General features: G+C 41.8%; 1 protein-coding gene across 1 annotated transcript in view; it reads left to right on the forward strand.

Annotated features, from left to right (window-relative positions):
- The first annotated feature begins 6,191 nt into the window (after positions 1-6,191).
- The window catches only part of LOC138979541 (potassium channel subfamily T member 1-like), a 17,339-nt gene continuing 3,530 nt past the window's right edge, over positions 6,192-20,000 (forward strand). The window contains exons 1-3 of the mRNA XM_070352254.1: positions 6,192-6,316; positions 8,272-8,368; positions 19,396-19,470. Of these exons, the coding sequence (XP_070208355.1) occupies positions 6,211-6,316; positions 8,272-8,368; positions 19,396-19,470 (278 nt within the window). The 5' untranslated portion in view covers positions 6,192-6,210. The remainder of the gene's footprint in view (positions 6,317-8,271; positions 8,369-19,395; positions 19,471-20,000) is intronic.

A 20,000-nucleotide genomic window follows, 5' to 3' on the forward strand; every position in this document is an offset into this window, starting at 1 on the left:
ACACATACGCGTACGCACCCGCCCACACACACACACACACACACTCACACACCCTCACACCGCAGGTGCTATTTGGCTCACATTCCCTGACAGTAAGTTGCAACAGATCAGAAAAGAACATCCCTACAAACCTTTCTCCAAACATGTCGAGTTTTTCAGTGTTCGTGGTCTGGCAAGAGAATCAACGATGTTCGTTCTGGCAATATAGCAACAGATGATAACGGTAGATCCGTTGAATTAATTCTTCAAGCCTGTCAAGAGTTTTAAATCTGTATAGACGGGGCGCACAGCAATATATGTTGTGGCGTCATTTGGCATTTAAACAGTAAACACAAAAAAAACAAGTCGACCTGCTTTTCGTGTGATCGATTGACTCGCAGTTGCTCTGACAGTCACAACACATTAGGAACGAAGGTCCCTTCAGATCTGTCTTCATACTTGTCACTTAGAGTTGTCTGTTTGGGCGGGATGCGTATTACTGTCGTTATTTCAGATGACGTTTCAGTCGAAGACCACAACAACAAATACACACGTGCATTCAAAAAGATGCGACAACGATTGACCACCACCCCCCCCCCCCCCCCTAAGAATAAAAATAAATCAAATTCGCTAATATTTTGCCTGTGATGTTTTCAATGTGTGTCGATTCGAAACAAATGTGGAACAAGTTGCGTCGGGAAAAAAGGTTCTGTAATTGTAATTAAATGGTCTGATTCACAACCAATTACCCAACCCTCGTTTATGTGATTCTTTGCACGTCGTCATAATCAAAAGTATGAATCATAAAGTCTTTTCGGTAGATTTTGTAATTTTTCAAACACTTGTTTCAACACACTAAAAATATCACAAAATATAAGCGGATTCGATTTTTGGGATCAATCAGTGTCGAATTCTTTTAAGGCGAATCATAGACAGCAGGGCCGGACTTGGCTAAGAGGAGGGGGGTGGGGTGGTTGCCAGTGGTGGTCCGGGGGGAAGTTCCCCCTAGCGGGGTCAAAGGGCAGAGCCCCTTGTGGGGGTCAGGGGGCCAAGCCCCCTGAAGCTGATGGGTAGGTCATATTCTGAGATAGGAAAATGGTCGCTCCTTGCATGAAACGGCATAAAATAAACAATAATAAAAGAAAATTTAAATAAGTGAGGTACATGTTTAGGCTAGGGGGGGGGGGTTGCGCAACCCCCATAACCCCCCCCCCCCCCCCGGTAGTCCGGCCCTGGACAGCAAAGACTCACTCTGGCTGTCGCAGGAGATCAGAAAAGTAGATCCCGACACATTTTCTTCAAACAGTAAATCCCGACAGATCTTACTTCAATAAGCAAATCCACATAAATGTTGCGGGAGGTCGTGGATTCGAACCCCGGCCGGGTCTTACCTAAGACTTTAAAATTGGCAATCTGGCGTCTGGCATTATGGGGTTAGTGCTAGGACTGGTTGGTCCGGTGTCAGAATAATGTGACTGGGTGAGACATGAAGCCTGTGCTGCGACTTCTGTCTTGTGTGTGGCGCACGTTAAATGTCAAAGCAGCACCGCTGTGGACTGGGCGTTAAGCAAACAAACAAACAAACATAAATGTTTCTCAAAACATGCCAAGACTTTATCTGTTTACAACCTCGTAACGATATAAAGACAGGAGACGTATGCCACTCCAGTCGGTACTAAGTCATGTACTTGTGTGTAAATTTATGACCGATACAATTGAAAAGTGACTGAGCATATGACGTTCTTATTTTGATTGACTTTTGTCTCTCCAGTGAAGGAAAAGAAGTCGGGCATGCGAAAAAGAGGCGTTGAATATGACTGTGGGGTTATTTTTTGTGTTTTTGCTTGTATTTTTGTTGTTGTTGGTTTTGTTTAGTTATTGTTTTATTTGTTGTTGTTTGTGCTTGTTTTGTTGTTGGTGCGTGTGCGTGCGTGTTTTTAAATTTTTATTTTTTATTTTGTTTAGTTTGAAGCTGACAAAGGGACATGAGCAATAATGACACAAGACAGTACTAAAAGTATGAGTTTTTACGCGGAACAGTTCAGTCTCTCACTAACTTAACGGGCAACTGTAAAAGACACACTCATTCTCGTGTACGCAACGTGTAAATAGTTCGGCTACCCGTCACAGATCTGGCCAGACTTTTACCAGACCATTCCTCCATTTGGTCACATACACTCCCCCCCCCCCCCGCCCCTCCCCGGGGAAAAAAACCGTGACTGCTTGCTGTGGTGAATTGGAAATGTTTGATAAATTAACTCCTTACTAACTTTCTAACTTTACGAAAAAAATTATGTGGATGTATGTGCGCTCCGATATGCACGTGATAATTACACACGCGCTAACTACAAACAAGCAGCGTTTTTAATCTCCATATCTTCATTATTTACACTGCTGTAGACCTAGACCCTTCAATCTCTAGTGATGCCTAAATACTGCGCTTACAAGCTAATGCGCAATGTGACAGACATATGTGGACACAAGCACACAGTGTGCATGTACACGCGGTGAAGGTGTTGCTCCAAATAACAAAGTCTGAAACAAACAAGAAAGTACATTCAGTGCATAATGATAAAAGTGCAGCCAAGGAATGTGTGTCGTCACATAACTTGCAGAAGCAAAACATAAACAAACAAATAAACAAACAAACGCACACACAAAACAAAGAAGTCTTGCGATTGCTTTATGAGTTACGATTGAGAATTGCGGAGCAAACAGACAAAACAAACAACACATATTAAATTTGTCAGTTATACGTGATAATTACGAGAAAAAAGTACGACGACAACAACAACAACAACAACAACAACAACAACAACAAAAACAACAGCAGCAGGAGCAGCAGTAACAACAATGACATCAACAATAAACATCTTGCAATCGAGATATGAGCAGTCAATACTGAAAATTACCACGCACACAAAAAGAAAGAAAGAAGAAAAGAAAAATACAACGACAAAAAGAAAAAAAGAATGAAAGAAAGAAACAATCAAAAAAAGAAATAAACAAACTCCATGCAAAGTCTCTAGATCGGGTCATGAGCAAACATTACCCATAATTCCGAACAACATCGTGAATTCCGCGTATCGTGATTTCGTCAGGATAATATACAATACAGACTTTATACGATATTTGTTGGAAAACGTTTTAGCTAATAGGTTTTAAATCAACGAACAAACCAACTAACAAACAAGCAAGCAAACAAAGAAACATACAAATACAAACAAAGAAACAAACAAACACACGAACGAACGAACAAACAAAAATAAACAAACAAACAAACAAGCAAACTAATAATGACTGATAAGCAAAGCTATTCTAGGCTTTAATTATGGATATAATTCTCAGTTCTTTCAAGTTGAATTATAAAAGCACCTAAAGCATGTTTCCATATTATTTGTTTTTTCTGCTTCACATTAACTTTTGATACGCGTTGTTCCAATGCTAATTAAATCACCATCTAGAGCGTATTCAGATATATACATGTGCGGTTCCTTACCTGTCACAGACATTGGTCCAGTATTAATTGACATCCGTGCGTCATTCGAAACACACCGATAGTAAAAGAGAGATCAGGTTTGAAACTATGAAAGTTGACCTTAAACCAGGTGCACGCCCTCTGATTTAGATTACTTACCTGCTATCTTCATTTGCCTACAACACAAGTTGTAAGAAGCCAAGGGGGGAGTTGATTAATTCAATGAGGTTTTGCTTGTCGAGGCAGGTTCTGTTAATTGTTTTATAATGTGCGCACTGGGTGAAGGCTCGGTTTGATTGTGGCTGAAGGTTTGAATGTGGAAAAAACGTAAATGTTACGTACGAGACACGGAGCTTGTAAACATGTGTCTGGGTGTGTTGATTGCAGCTGTACAATAATGTCAGTCCTATTGTTGTTGCGTGCTGGTTGTACTCTTGCAGGGTTGTGGAACGGAGCTGAGAGAGAGGGATGGAGAGAGAGAGAGAGAGAGAGAGAGAGAGAGAGAGAGAGAGAGAGAGAGAGAGAGAGAGAGAGAGAGAGAGAGAGAGAGAGAGAGACGTAAGACGTGTAGACATTTTATTGAATAAACACACACGGTTCATTTCAAAGGGGGAGGGAGGGGGTAGGGGGTAATCCGCGAACTCCGCGATTTTCTTGAAAAGAAAACAGAATAATGCATCGTTTTTGAAGCGTCTGACTCAGATACTGAGTAAGAAAATGACTGTTCGCGGTTTTGCAACACTGCCTGCATTCTAGTTAGAAGAGTCAGTCTGACATGGCACGGAGGTAGCACTGTACCAGTGTCGACACAACATGAAGGTCAGCTGTTATGTGGTCGATTTCTTCTTGAAAGGCGTTGCGGTCGACTTGGGCCAGGCGCCGGACACACGGGGGCGTTTCCTCCTCTTGTCGGAATGACGATGTCTGTGCTGTTTCGTAGTCATATGTCAGGACGTAGTCTTTTCCCCTTGCAATCAGCGTCTTCTTTCCACCTTTTCTCTCGCACACGACTTTTAAGAGGGCGCGATTTCTCTTTCTGTTTAACAGTTTTGATTTCAGTTGAGCGTTCTTTGAGCAGTTGGAGGCAAGGTCGTAAACGTCCTCTAGTGCAAACTCTCGGTGAGAGAGAGAGAGAGAGAGAGAGAGAGAGAGAGAGAGAGAGAGAGAGAGAGAGAGAGAGAGAGAGAGAGAGAGAGAGAGAGAGAGAGAGAGAGAGAGAGAGAGAGAGAGAGAGAGAGAGATTGTGCGCGTTTGTATGTGCACGCACCCTTTCCCTACAGATAGGCAGGCAGACAGACAGACAGACGGACGGACGGAGGGAAGGGCTAGCTAACTTAGCTTCGAAATCAGACAAGGAAGTAAACATATCTGTGTAGCACTCTGACATGATGTCACCGTGTCTCCGTTTCAGTTTAACACCATCATTCCATCACTTTAATGCCGTGTCTATACGAGAATTAAATCTAACTCATAATAGGTCAAGATGACCCAGTTAGGTCCCCTTTAAAAACATTTTTTTATCACAGGTGCACCTTAAGTATTAATTAACCTGTAATTTCGATTTGGGTCACTGTGACCCATCTTGGGTCATGTTTCGTTCGAAGTTTGAACAGGAGGGGGGAGGGGAAAGTTTTAAGTTCGCAATACACAAAACTGTATGTGTATATATATGTATCTTTTATTTGCGTGCGTGTGTGTGTGTGTGTGAAAAACAGCGACAATATTTTACAAGCGGGGCCGGGGCGAATCGCCTCTCTGTCAAAACCAAAGATAATTGGGGGCGAGATGGGAGGGGGCGAGTTAGGAAGGGGCGAGTTAAGATGGGGCGATATAGGAGAGGGCGAATGGGGACGTCACCGGGGAAAGCCGGGGTACCTTTATCTGATTTGGGCCACCTCATTGAAAAACTTCCCCGGCGTTAACATGACTCTTGCCAAGTTGACAGCATACTAACCTCAATTAAACTTTACCAATTTGACGTGTAACCCGAATCTGGGTCGCCATGAGATTAGGTAGGTCAGTTTGAGTGATGGTGCGTCATCAATGGTCTAAGTTTGGTCAGGTCTCGGTACTGACTTAGGTAGACGATAAACATGGCGACACACAGATACGGTGTTACCGTGAGTCTTTTGGCCTAAACAAATAATAATAATAATAAAACGAGAATTTATAATGCGCACATATCTCACCACAGGGCGACTCAAGGCGCACTCATACACATTCTTTCGCATTAACAACTCATACACACTCATATACATATAGATAATAAAATTAATACAGATTTTCCGGTTCCTTGACCCCCCCTATATTTACCTCCCGATCATAGAACTTTTTTTGACCCTTCCGAAAAAAAAACCCAAAAAAAACCACATTAACAAAACTCGATTTTGCAGACTTTAAAAAGGAAAGCTATACTCTCCTCCGACATATAGGCGACACCACTCGCACGAGTTTCTGCGTATAAAAAAGCCACGTGGGTCTGAGTGAAAAATAACTGCACCCCTTAAACATGGTGGAACGTAGATACAACGACTTGTTATCATATAACCCCACTCCTGTCCTTAAGAGGCCAAACATATGTCTGCCTGTAGGACATTAATATTTCCTGAAGAGAAGAAGATACAACGATACGGATACAATAAAACAATTTAGATAACATATGATAATACAATATAGATAACATAGATACGGAACAAAGATACAATGATACATGGGAGAAGGGCGGATTAATGGTGACTAGCAGACCCATCAAAATGGTTCTTTCTCGCTTTTTCAGAGGAGCACCGGTCAAGTTTTTCACCCATGAGCTGTCCTGCAAAGGACGCCTGCGAAGGGTGCTCATCCGAAATCCGACTTCACGTAAGTATTATTTTCATGTATTTTGCCCTTACACACATTGTTTTTTTTTTATACTCTGAACTTTTAAGGATCACGGTGATTTTTTGTTGGCTCTGCAGATATACACACCGTCTGGGTTATATTCTTGAAGTTCGCGAAGGAACGCTCCAAAATGGCAATTTTTACGACATGTAATTGAAACAAAAATAATAGAATTGTTAACATTAATGATTATGCATGTATTTTGATGAAAGAAAGAAAGAACGAAAAGAAAAACGATAAATAGAGAGAGCTCGAGAGAGAGAGAGAGAGAGAGAGAGAGAGAGAGAGAGAGAGAGAGAGAGAGAGAGAGAGAGAGAGAGAGAGATCTTAAGCAATGTCAGCAAAAATGAAGCTTGGCAAGTTAATATGCTTTATTATCTGGTGCATTTGAATGACAGGCTCCCAAGCTTTACCATAACTAGTACAACTTAAGAGTTCATCTCCGAAGGCGAAAACAGAGAGCATACAGTCGGGCCGTTCAAGACGTGTAGAGTGGTGAAGGGGTGAGGGAGTGTACCCGATATAATGTTCACACATAATAAGGAAATAACAGTGGAATCCTGCTGAGCAATGCAGAATCAGATTGCGAATCTGTGATACGTACATTTCAAGGTGAACCATAAAATGTATACAGTACATTGGTCATGTTCTGTTAGGACGACCTTCACAGGGATACAGTACGTATGTATATCAGAGACCTTCACAGTGTACGCAAAGGCAATCATTCTTCAGGGAAAACTGAAACTTTTCATGCGTCATGGATAGTTTGCATGGATGGGCATGATTACGACACGTGTATTAAAAAGGAGAAAAAGAAACTAGACATAGTACTCCAGCCTATTTTTCCCGAGGTTAAAATGTTTTCAAATTTTGCGGACAAACCCTTGTCCGTAAACTAGATTCAAAGGTATATATGTATATATCCTTCTTGTGTGCGCAAACATGTAAACCAACATAGACATGTGAAGGCTTTTACATGCGCTAAAGTCATCCTCCCACTAAAACACGTACCAAAAACCAGGCTGGATGATTCTGTGCTGTCGTAATAATATGCTGAATGTCCTCAGGGGTTGTTTCGGGGAAAAAAAGACTCTTTTTCAATGATTATAAAACGACGAAGACATCATGTCTTGCTCTTCTTTTCCAAGCTTCATGTAGATCTACAAACAAATCAGTATTAAAAACAAAGGGCAAACCCCATTTATACCATTTATACTGGGGGGGGGGGGGGGGGGGGGGGCGGGTAGCAGTGAATGTTGTTACGTAGGGACACTTGTCACGCTGGTTTATAAGTGATGTTGGGATGTGGGTGATGTTGAAATACCTGAGGCTAGCTTGCATCGTATATGTAGGCATGACTTGTGAGCGTCCCTGTCACGCCCAGTACGAAAGGGATGGGTATTGCCAAAATCCCTAAGGCCAACTTGTCTCGGGCGGGAAGGAGTAGTATAGTGTTCAGTATCTCCACATATATATATATATATATATATATATATCAACCATGTAATAACTGACGATTTCGATAGGTTCTTGGCATGTTATATGGATTGTGAAATAAACGCTTCCCTGTTTGAGTGTGTTTAAAAGCCAGTAGGTGGAAGGTGAGGTAGATCAGATCTCAGCGACCAAGGGGACAGGACGAGAGGCTGTGCCAGGTGGTCGGTCTCCGGCTTGCCGAGACGATGTCCGCCTATGTCTGTCCAATGCCTGAAATGTTCCTGAACCACGAATAAAGTCACCACCCCGTATCTCAGCGTTTGGTCTCAACGAACGTATGACTGAGTGTGAGAGTGTAACAATGTGTGTGTGTGTGTGTGTGTGTGTGTGTGTGTGTGTGTGTGTGTGTGTGTGTGTGTTTTGAGCATGAGGGGGGGGAGAGGGGTACAGAGGTTCTAAATCAAAATCTTATATTGTTTTTCTTTTGTATCCCATAGGAATCTACAGTACAGTGTTTGACCTCGTGGCCAAAGTGTCCATATGTGTTCTTTACTTCGTACGAGTCTGCCTGGACAATCCGGACGTTTATGCCTGGTAAGTATACACACACACACTGACACACAGACAGGCAGGCAGACACACTGACAGGCTGATGGACAGAAATACATGAACACATACACGCACGTCTCTCTCTCTCTCTCTTTCTCTCTCTCTCTCTCTCTCTCTCTCTCTCTCTCTCTCTCTCTCTCTCTCTCTCTCTCTCTCTCTCTCTCTCTCTCTCTCTCTCTCTCTCTCTCTCTCTCTCTCTCTCTCTCTCTCTCTGCGAATGAGAACAGTAGACCATACTCTTCTCATTCGCAAGCTTGAGTATTACACGCACAGCAGTCACACGGTAAACCTGCTTACATCATTTTTATCAAACAGAACCCAGCGCGTCTACGTAAACAGTCAGGGCTCAGTCCTTGGGCCTGTACTATTAACTCTCTACACTCAACCTCTTGACCACATCCTTGACCGACACAACGTTCTGCACCACTCTTTTGCCGACGACTCTCAACTTCACAACAGCTCTTCCCCTGACCAGTCTGAATCTCTTCTTTCCTCTATCTCTGACACTATCAATGACGTGCACAATTGGATGACAGAAAACAAACTTCAGCTCAATAGCAACAAAACTGAAGCTATCCTAATAGGCACTACATCCAAACTCTCCAAAGCCACCTCCGACTCTCTTCAACTCTCTGACTCTTCTGTCCCTCTGTCTTCTTCTGTCAAAAACCTCGGAGTCACTCTAGACAACACCCTTTCCATGAAACAACACATCTCTTCTGTCTCTCGCACCTGCTACTTCCAACTCCGCCGCATCGCCACTATCCGCAAATACCTCACCACAGATGCTACCGCCAAACTGGTCACTTCCACCATTCTCTCACGTCTTGACTATTGTAACTCTCTCTTGGCGGGTCTTCCCTCTTCTTCTATCTCTCGTCTCCAACGCATTCAAAATAGCTCTGCCCGTCTTGTCCTACGAAAGAAAAAGAGAGATCATATCACCCCCCTCCTAAATCAGCTCCACTGGTTGCCCGTTCCTGCCCGTATCACCTACAAAATCAACACTCTCACCTACAAATGCCTCCATGGTCTCGCCCCTGCCTATCTCTCCGACTCTCTTTCTCTCTATGTCCCTTCACGAACACTCAGATCATCTGCCGACTCCCTCAAGCTCAACATCCCCCACACCAAACTCAAAACAGCAGGTCAACGCTCATTTTCTTTCCAAGCACCTAGCCAATGGAACACACTACCTCTCCCCCTCCGCCAACAACAGTCCCTCGAATCATTCAAATCTGCACTCAAGACATTCCTTTTTTCCAAATAATCCATGCATTATACACTGCCCACCCCATCCCACCCTGAATAACTGTACATATTTTAATGTTTGATGGTGTGTGTGTGTGCTAGTGACTTTAAGTCTCCGTGTGTGTGAACGAGTGTATGTGCGCCTTGAGTCGCCTGTTGGTGAGATATGTGCGCGTTATAAATATTCGTATTATTATTATTATTATAAACAGTCAATATTCAGGCGATGGTTACTTAAAATACGGAGTTCCTCAAGGTTCTATTTTGGGGCCCTTATTATTTTGCATTTTTATCAACGACCTGCCCTTGCATATAAAAAATAACAATGTGTCTTGTGAGCTCTTTGCCGATGACAGTTCCCTTCATTCGTCCTCAAAAACGTTAAATCAGGTGCAATACGATCTTTAACAGGGAATAAATGATGTTTTTAAATGGTGCGTTAAAAATAAAATGACATTACACCCTAAGAAATCAAATAGTATGGTCATAACATCCAGACAGAAACACCAGAGAGCACCCCTTATTCTTAACCTTAAGCTGAACACTGATCCCATAGAGCAGGTTAAATCACACAAGGTATTAGGAATCGTAGTTGACCAGGAGCTTCGGTGGAATGTACATATCAATAATATTTGCAAAAAGCTCTCCAAAAATCTGTATCTTTTATCCAGATTAAAACCCTTTGTAGAAGCGGAAGGTCTAAAAATGTTTTTTTGTACGTGGCACACTGCCAATCTTTTATCAATTATGCTTCTACTGTATGGTGCGGTGCGAGCGAAAATCTGCTTAAAAAATTAATTTCCCTGCACAGAAGAGGGGCAAAGCTAATTGTTGATAATCCGTATCTGTCAACGTCAGAAAAGCTTAAAGCTGCTAGTTTACTTTCACTGCAGGAGCAGTTTGACTATAACATTGCAGTGTTAATGTACAAGGCACTCCATGGGCTAGCACCACCATACTTGAATGCATTCATAACCGAGGCTCCTGAGAGATACGGATCAGATAAATATCTACTACCAAGGACCCGTGTAGATCTATATAAAACTAGTTTTGCCTTTGCTGGGCCGTCAAGATGGAACTCTCTTCCTTCGAATGTTAAAACTAGCAAATCTGTAAATATTTTTAAATCTTCTTTAAAAAAAACATCTAAACTGTTTTCTGTAAGTACACACCCGCCGTGACATAATCATGTGAATCTTACAGTTCTGTCTAATGTATAATATTACTATATAATTATATTCACGTCATATTACATATTCATTGCATATAGTATTTATATTGTTTTACTTCGGATATTAGATTTTGTGTGGCCGTGGTGCTTATGCTTATTTACTGTACATTTACATGTTATGCCTATATGAATTCATTATATTATGTTGTTTATATGCGTGCGGATGTGTTAGTGTGAATGTAAAGGGCACGTTGTAAGATTAGGCCCTTGGCTTAAAATGTTTACCCTTTATGTCAATAAAATGTTCTAAGTCTAAGTCTAAGTCTCTCTCTCTCTCTCTCTCTCTCTCTCTCTCTCTCTCTCTCTCTCTCTCTCTCTCTCTCTCTCTCTCTCTCTTCCATTTCTCTCGCTTCCATTTCTCTCGCTTCCATTTCTCTCGCTTCCATTTCTCTTGGCAACAGACTTTTCTTGATATTGTTTTCAACAAATTAACACACAGTGACAAAAACTAAAGTGACATGAACGCGCTAAGCACAAGGGTGTGTCCTCGTGGGCCGTGACGCATTTGCATGTGCACGTAATTATGAGGTCACAAACTCTGCCAGTGTCATTTAAGGTGAACCACCTGGATAAGTGACTGCTTCTTGCGAATAACGCAACAGAGTTTATTAAGGTCGTGTAAACAAACACAACAAGTTCTTCTTTGTCGTTGTTGTTTAGTGACACAATGTTGCATGTTTTTCTTGTAAATTTCAGGCCGGTTGTCAGGGTGTATCTAGAGGACACGTGACATAATAGCGTATTCATACCTTAGCATTTTTCCTTTCAAATTCAGTAAGATTTGTTTCTGAGCCAAGGGGATTTGAGGTTGGGCGAGATGGTGGTGGTGGGAGTTGAAGGGGGGAAGGAGGGATTTTTGTTTAGTTTTTTGGATGGGGGTCTTTAGTGATGTCATTGTAAAAGTATCTGGAAAGATATCGTTCTTGTTTGTCCACTGAAGTAAGAACAAAATTCACGTGCCCTTGGGGTGTAAGGAAGTAACGCAACACCGATACCCTTGGGTAGACAATGTGTGCGTGCGCGTGTGTGTGTGTGTGTGTGTGTGTATGTGTGTGTGTGTGTGTGTGTGTGTGTGTGTGTGTGTGAGAAAGAGAGAGAGAGAGAAAGAGAGAGAGAGAGAGAGAGAGAGAGAGAGAGAGAGAGAGAGAGAGAGAGAGAGAGAGAGAGAGAGAGAGAGATGTTTTTTTATTCGAGAGGAGAGTTTATTTAGACGAAGAGAGAGAGACAGACAGAGAGATAGACAGAGAGGTTTTCAATTCGAGAGAAGAAGAGTTTGTTTGGACAAAGAGACTGAGAGAGAGAGAGAGAGAGAGAGAGAGAGAGAGAGAGAGAGAGAGAGAGAGAGAGAGAGAGAGAGAGAGAGAGAGAGAGAGAGAGAGAGAGAGAGAGAGAGAGAGAGACGCAGACGCAGATTGTTTTTATTCGAGAGTTTGTTTGAACGAAGAGCGAGAGAGAGAGAGAGAGAGAGAGAGAGAGAGAGAGAGAGAGAGAGAGAGAGAGAGAGAGAGAGAGAGAGAGAGAGAGAGAGAGAGAGAGAGAGAGAGAGAGAGAGAGAGAGAGAGAGAGAGAGAGAGAGAGAGAGAGAGAGAGAGAGAGAGAGAGAGAGAGAGAGAGAGAGAGAGAGACGCAGACGCAGATTGTTTTTATTCGAGAGAAGGAGAGTTTGTTTGAACGAAGAGCGAGAGAGAGAGAGAGAGAGAGACAGAGACAGAGACAGAGAGAAAGACAGACAGACAGACGGACGGGACAGACAGACAGACAGACAGACAGAGAAAGACAAACAGACAGACAGGACAGACAGACTGAGACAGAAAGAGGCAGACAACATGCATGCACTTTGTCATACGTCGGACAGTTACACGGAAGGTGACACCAGGAACTGCCTTTTACCTCGTGTCATCCTTGTTATTCCCTTCACACAATCTCCGTGTGACCAGTGACATAACAACAATGACTGGCACTTTGTGCAGGGAACAATCATTTTCCAGTTTGTTCAGTTTTGTCGTTGTCTTGTTCGTCACTTTTTTTTTTTTTTTTTTTTTTTTAGAAACTCCGACACTCTGTAGGAATGGCTTCGCCCTGCAGTGAACCTGATTTTCATCTTTGTTCAGTTCTGTCGTTGTCTTTATTTAGAAACGCCGACAGCCTGTGGGAATTTATGCCTTAGTTTAAACTAAACAAGATTGTCTTTGGCTATCTTAGGGAGGCATACGATATAAAAGATAAACTTGGGACCACGCAGCAAGCTATGCTTATATTATGTGTGGTTATATATTCACTTCTAGGCCAGACAGAACACGTCTTGTACAGGTACTGTCAACATAAAATTATTATTAATGCCCTTGAATGGCTTCGACCTGCAGTGAACCTGAGTGGAAAATTACGGCATTTTGGGGACTGCAAAGTGCTTTGTAACGCAAGGTGCACCCCCCATACACACACTTTTGACATGACAACGGGAAAGATCTATAGATTACGCGCTGCTGATATATTAGGCGCAAGCAAAAAGAAGTGAAGACTGTTCTGGGAGAGTAAACAGATTGCAATGAAATATGCAACCTGTGCTTTAGAGAGACATAATTATAGTTCAAATGAAAACATGAAAACACATGCACACAACGTAACTACAGGTTTACGTCATTCACATATATATGAGAACTGTTTCTTAAACAGAATTTCTTGGACAAGGACGGATTGGGAGAGACTGTGTGTTATAAAGTCGGTTTGAAGACAGATGCTGTAACTTCTTCTTCTTCTTCTTCTGCGTTCATGGGCTGAAACTCCCACGTACACTCGTGTGTGTTTTGTTACACGAGTGGGGTTTTACGTGTATTACCGTTTTTACCCCGCCATTTAGGCAGCCATACGCCGCTTTCGGAGGAATCATGCTGGGTATTTTCGTGTTTCTATAACCCACCGAACTCTGACATGGATTACAGGATCTTTTTCGTGCGCACTTGGTCTTGTGCTTGCGTGTACACACGAAGGGGGATAAGCCACTAGCAGGTCTGCACATAAGTTGACCTGGGAGATCGGAAAAATCTCCACACTTAACCCACCAGGCGGCCGCGGCCGGGATTCGAACCCTCGACCTTCCGCTTTGGAGGCCGACGTCTTACCACCACGCCACAGCGCCCGTCAGATGCTGTAACAAAGTTTACTGGAAACAAATATTGTGCACCCGATCCTCCGCCCAATCCACACAGTATAGGCTACATAGATCGGATTGAATGGTGTTCGTTTGAAGTGCTTGATATATATAGTATCACATGAAAGAGAGCAAGGCTTGTTTGGGACGTTCACATTGTTGTACGCGATTTATCATGGTTCTACAAAATCGTGATAGACAATGCGTTCATTGAGAATTATGCAAACCCATTAACAATGCGCGTGGTACAACGTGCGTTGAATTAATAACTTGTAATTTTAGTATGTGTCCGTGTTGAGGACTGATAAGAGAATATTTGTACCCGGTCTCGTATGCAGAGATAAGCTTCCGTGCCCGTAGGCATGCACAAGAACTCACAAACACGCAATCACACGCCTCCCTCTCTCTCTCTCTCTCTCTCTCTCTCTCTCTCTCTCTCTCTCTCTCTCTCTCTCTCTCTCTCTCTCTCTCTCTCTCTCTCTCTCTCTCTCTCTCTCTCTCTCTCCCTCTCCCTCTTCCTCTCTCTCTCTCCGTGCCATGTACGCATGTGTGCGCTTATTTTGTGTTTAACGTTTGTTTGATGACTGTAACCAAATGATTTGCATGTGTATAGTGCACACAACTCACAATCTCAGGGACAAGCTCACTTTTGCACAGTCAACCATGACCAACGAAGCGAACTGAATGTGGTCACAAACAAACAAACAAACACACACACAAACAAACACACAAACAAACAGGCATTCAAACCAACCAACCAACAAACTAACAAACAAATCAACAAACAAACATTCGAAACAGATAGACTGGAAACGTTCAAAGGTATGGCACAGTTCAATTTGTGAATGTTTTTTTTTTTTTGGTCAAAAAGTTAAACGTCCCAGTAACTTTGCTTTCCTTTTAAATCAAAACCCTGGAGTGTCTGTAAATTCACGAATGCGATTGTGAGGGTGCCCAGGTGTCTGACCAACACTGGTTGGCTCATTAATTCGACAACTCTGGCGGCGGAATGAAGTTCAGGGGTGGATGTTGCAGTGAGTGCTGGGACGGGGCGGCGTGAGAGCATACTGGGAGCAGGAACAAGCGTCGGGACAAGCAAGAGAAGATGAAAGAAAAAAGAAAATAAACACCCTTTAATTAAGGTAGATTGCACAACAACCCATTCCTGTTATGCTTTACTTTGCGGAAAACGCCATTTATAAAAGCAAGCAGACCATGTCTTGCGCCTTTCGGGCTGGCTTACTTTGATGATACAGTTTCAGTAAGACGACTTCTCAAATGTCGTATAGTATTCCCGGCGTGTTGCGTGACATTTGAGACTCCTGATTGTATCTTGTTGCTCTTCACGTGTGTAAATTAAACACTAGAGTTTTGACCCTGTTTTAAATTACATTAGATACGATCTACACATGTATGTACATTAAACACTAGAGTTTTGACCCTGTTTTAAATTACATTAGATACGATCTACACATGTATGTAAACAAGATTCAAGATTGTATTTCATGGTTTGTGTTGTGGTTGTGTTGTGGTTGTGTTGTGTTGTGTTGTGTTGTGTTGTGTTGTGTTGTGTTTTGTGTTTTGTGTGTGTGTGTGTGTTTGTGTGTGTGTGTGTGTGTGTGTGCTTGCGTTCGTGCTTTCGTGCGTGCGTGCGGGCGTGCGTGTGTGTGTGCGTGCTCACGCGCGCGCGCGCGTGTGTGTGTGTGTGTGTTAGCGTGCTCGCTCGTGTATATTCGTATCTGTCTCAGTGTCTGTTCCGCATGATAGATGAAGGCCTTTCATATGTCAAAAATCCAGAACACAAGGTGTTATTTTACTCTCGTTTCACCCGACCGATATGCACTATTTAACGCCCTTAAAGTAAGCTTTGTAAACATTACCCGTTGCAAAGAAGTAGAACGCACCTTTGGGAAGTAGGATGTAACTTTTACGCTCAATGGATGGGAAGAAACTCTCCAAAAGAAACCCTCCAAAAGAAACCCTCTAAAACGAAAATCTCCAACAGGATACTTTTGACTGTTTATTCAGCCGATATAAAAAGCAATGGAATGCATGCTTTTGCTGAGTCTGTTTGCATTGATCTTAACTTTGTTGTCTGAAACCCTTTGAGAGTGGTATACGAGAAGTGCTTTACATAATTGTCAACACGGTTGCGCTGCTCTGGGGCAGTTCGCCTTAAAGTTGCCTGCCTTCTCATGTATAGTCAATCACGTCAGATTCACTACTGAACACTCACAAAAAACAAAAAAAAACGCCTGCCCGTTTTGTTGCGTATAGGTGGTTACATTTAGTCAAGTTTTGACTAAATGTTTTAACATAGAGGGGGAATCGAGACGAGGGTCGTGGTGTGTGTGTGTGTGTGTGTGTGTGTGTGTGTGTGTGTGTGTGTGTGTGTGTGTGTGTGTTTGTGTGTGTGTGTGTGTGTGTATGTGTGTCTGTCTGTGCGTGTGTGTGTGTGTAGAGCGATTCAGAGTAAACTACTGGACCGATCTTTATGAAATTTTACATGAGAGTTCCTGGGTTTGATATCCCCAGACGGTTTTTTTCTTTTTTTCGATAAATGTCTTTTATGACGTCATATCCGGCTTTTTGTAAAAGTTGAGGCGGCACTGTCACACCTTCATTTTTCAATCAAATTGATTGAAATTTTGGCCAAGCAATCTTCGACAAAGGCCGGACTTCGGTATTGTATTTCAGCATGGAGGCTTAAAAATTAATTAATGACTTTGGTCATTAAAACCCTGAAAATTGTAATTAAAATAATTTTATTTATAAAACGATACAAAATTACTTTTATTTTATTCTTTATCATGTTCTCATTCCAAAAACATATAAATGTATTATATTCGGATTAAAAACAAGCTCTGAAAATTAAAAATATAAAAATTATGATTAAAATTAAATTTTCGAAATCGTTTTAAAAACAATTTCATCTTATTCCTTGTCGGTTCCTGATTCCAAAAAACATATAGATATGATATGTTTGGATTAAAAACACGCTCAGAAAGTTAAAACGAAGAGAGGTACAGTAAAGCGTGCTATGCAGCGCAGCGCAACCGCTACCGCGTTGAACAGGCTCGTCACTTTCACTGCCTTTTGCACTAGCGGCGGACTACGGTCATTGTGAAAAAAATGCAGTGCGTTCAGTTTCATTCTGTGAGTTCCACAGCTTGACTAAAATTTAAGTAGTAATTTCGCCTTACGCGACTTGTTTTTTTTACGATTTGCATTCCTGTGTAAAGCACCATGTAAAATCACCGCAGATTCTCTACTGAACGCTCACCGTCACCAACAGCCTGCATGCTCTTTGTAGTTGGTTAGACTTTTACATACTGTGTGTTAAACCAATAAAATACGCGAATAAAAAAAATATAATTATAAATACGAGAGAAGACACGACATTGTGAATGGACAAGAGAGAGAGAGAGAGAGAGAGAGAGAGAGAGAGAGAGAGAGAGAGAGAGAGAGAGAGAGAGAGAGAGAGAGAGAGAGAGAGAGAGAGAGAGAGAGAAAATAAATTAAAGACAAATTAACCTGTTCGGGTTACGTTGCATAATTCTATATCTATGCATCCTTTGCATGAAACGTCTATTCGGTGTCGGCTACTCCAAAAGCTGTATTCAGCTCAGTCATGCTTGTATTTTGTAAAATTAGTTTTAAAATTCAACACCGAAAGAACGGAATGGACCTTTAAAGCGGCTTCATTTTCAAAATGCGCATTTGAAATTATTTTAAAAGGGATACAATTTGACTTCGGGGAAGATTTATAAACTTACACAGCAGTTAAACCATGATCATCGTGAAGGCAATTATGTGAGGCTTATGTTCTCCAACAAAGGGGACAAAACACCAAATCAAGGCACAGGAATCTTTTGTCCGGATATTGTGCTAAAATTGATTTAGCTTATTTTACACACACACACACACACACACACACACACACACACACGCACGCACGCACACACACACACACACACACACAGACAGACACACACACACACACACACACACACACACATATCCGCGCGAAATTGCGCAGGCGTTGCTGCTTTACGTGTTTCGCTAGGATGACTAGCAGATCTTGTTTCCGTCCAGGGACAATACGGTAGCTGTTACGTGTTTCAGTCTTGAATTACAGGCATCTGGTTACATTTAAGCACGACACAATGAGACCCGAACATTCACCCTGTTGGTATTGCGATGCTCTGTATAGGTTTTGCTTTCAATAGAGGCTGAGCTTGAACTCACAGACTTTACAAATCGCCCAGTTAATGTTTTAAGCCCCCTAACCCCGTATTATTTTTTCTTGTGTTCATTTTTTTATACACACGTACCCACTGTCTGTCTGTCCCCTTTCTGTCTGTTTGTCTGTCTGTCTGTCTGTCTGTCTGTCTGTCTGTCTCTTCTGAGAAAACGCGCTCTCTCTCTCTCTCTCTCTCTCTCTCTCTCTCTCTCTCTCTCTCTCTCCGGTGCTCTCTCTCTCTCTCTCTCTCTCTCTCTCTCTCTCTCTCTCTCTCTCTCTCTCTCTCTCTCTCTCTCTCTCTCTCTCTCGCTCTCTCTCTCCCATAGTACGGGTGACAGACGGACAGACACATAGACAAAATTAAAAAAAAGAAAGGTATGTTGTCGGAACGTACGTTCTTGACAAAACAATACGTTACATTCACAAATATATCGACCCAACGGTCTTCCAAGTGCACAGACAAACAATTAGCAATAAGAACTTAGCTTGATCGAATGTTTCGGCCGCTTGTTGGGAAAGCCCCAAGCGAATGAATCAATATTTTCAAAATAATGAATAATTCAATCGTTAAGTGAATGTAGCGTATTGTTTTGTCAATAACAACATACTTTTCTTGTTTTTTGATTCTGAATTTTGGAACGTTGGCAGTCTCTTTGTTTTGGGAATTAGAGACATAGACAGTCATACAGAGAAACAGTGAGAGACAGATAATGAGATAAGAATAAAAGATAAATCCCTGTTTTATCGAGAGTAATAGAATAAGAGCTTTTGATAAATTTTTCATCTAGCCCTGGCCCTTTAAACGAATAACTTTTTTTGTTTAACTTTTCAACAAATAACTTCTTGAATACAAAACATAAACAATTTCTTTAAAACATGTATAGTTACCAGCCAGCAAACTGGTATCGAAAGACAGGAATGAGTACTGTGCATGCGACACTAAAAACACACAAAGAAATGGACTTAGTTATAAATGAACAAATACGAAATAACATATTCATAAACTGCGATTGTATATAAGTGGTTTTTTTGCGAAAGAAGATAGAGAGTTTGAGCATACAGTCTTGGGTCCACCAATATACGATTATGCTTCTATTTACTTTTACATGTATAAACTTGCGTTAATTTTCTGTCAACAGCTACGGAGAGAGATGCTCACCCAACGGGACAGAGGATTCTGGCAGCTCGGGATTTACATCCACAAACATCAACTGGTACAGCGACTTTTATCTTTCAAAACAATACACTGTTCACTGAAGTGTTCCTCTTTTGAACAGACGTGTTGTAACCTGTTGTGAACACTGTGTGAAATACCATATGATTTTACTGGCAAATAGTGTTTACCATGTGTGCTACTTTTCCAATAGAATTATATAGTGTGTATGAACAGTGTAAGCTTCAGCTTTTTATTCACTAGTTACACACGTTTTTATAATAATCTTGAATATTGATATTTTTACTGACGGAGGTTTTGAACACGTACATGTACAAAAATAATGATAGTTTTTGTATTTGTGTGACTTTAATCGATGTGTTGGTTGGTGGATCAATGGGTAGATGTGGTTTGGTTGATGAGTCGCTTATTGCTTGCATGCAATTTGCTTCTCTCGCCGAATAAGTGTGTGAGCGATTATTAAACATTTGGAAATTTTTGAATTGGTTGTAGATACATGTGTGGAAAAGAATGGCGTGGTTTCTTTGGTGTATTTTCTTTTTTCAAAGTTGGCACACGCCGATTGGTTGA

The sequence above is a fragment of the Littorina saxatilis genome, linkage group LG11 (assembly GCF_037325665.1).
Source record: "Littorina saxatilis isolate snail1 linkage group LG11, US_GU_Lsax_2.0, whole genome shotgun sequence".
NCBI lineage: Eukaryota > Metazoa > Mollusca > Gastropoda > Littorinimorpha > Littorinidae > Littorina > Littorina saxatilis.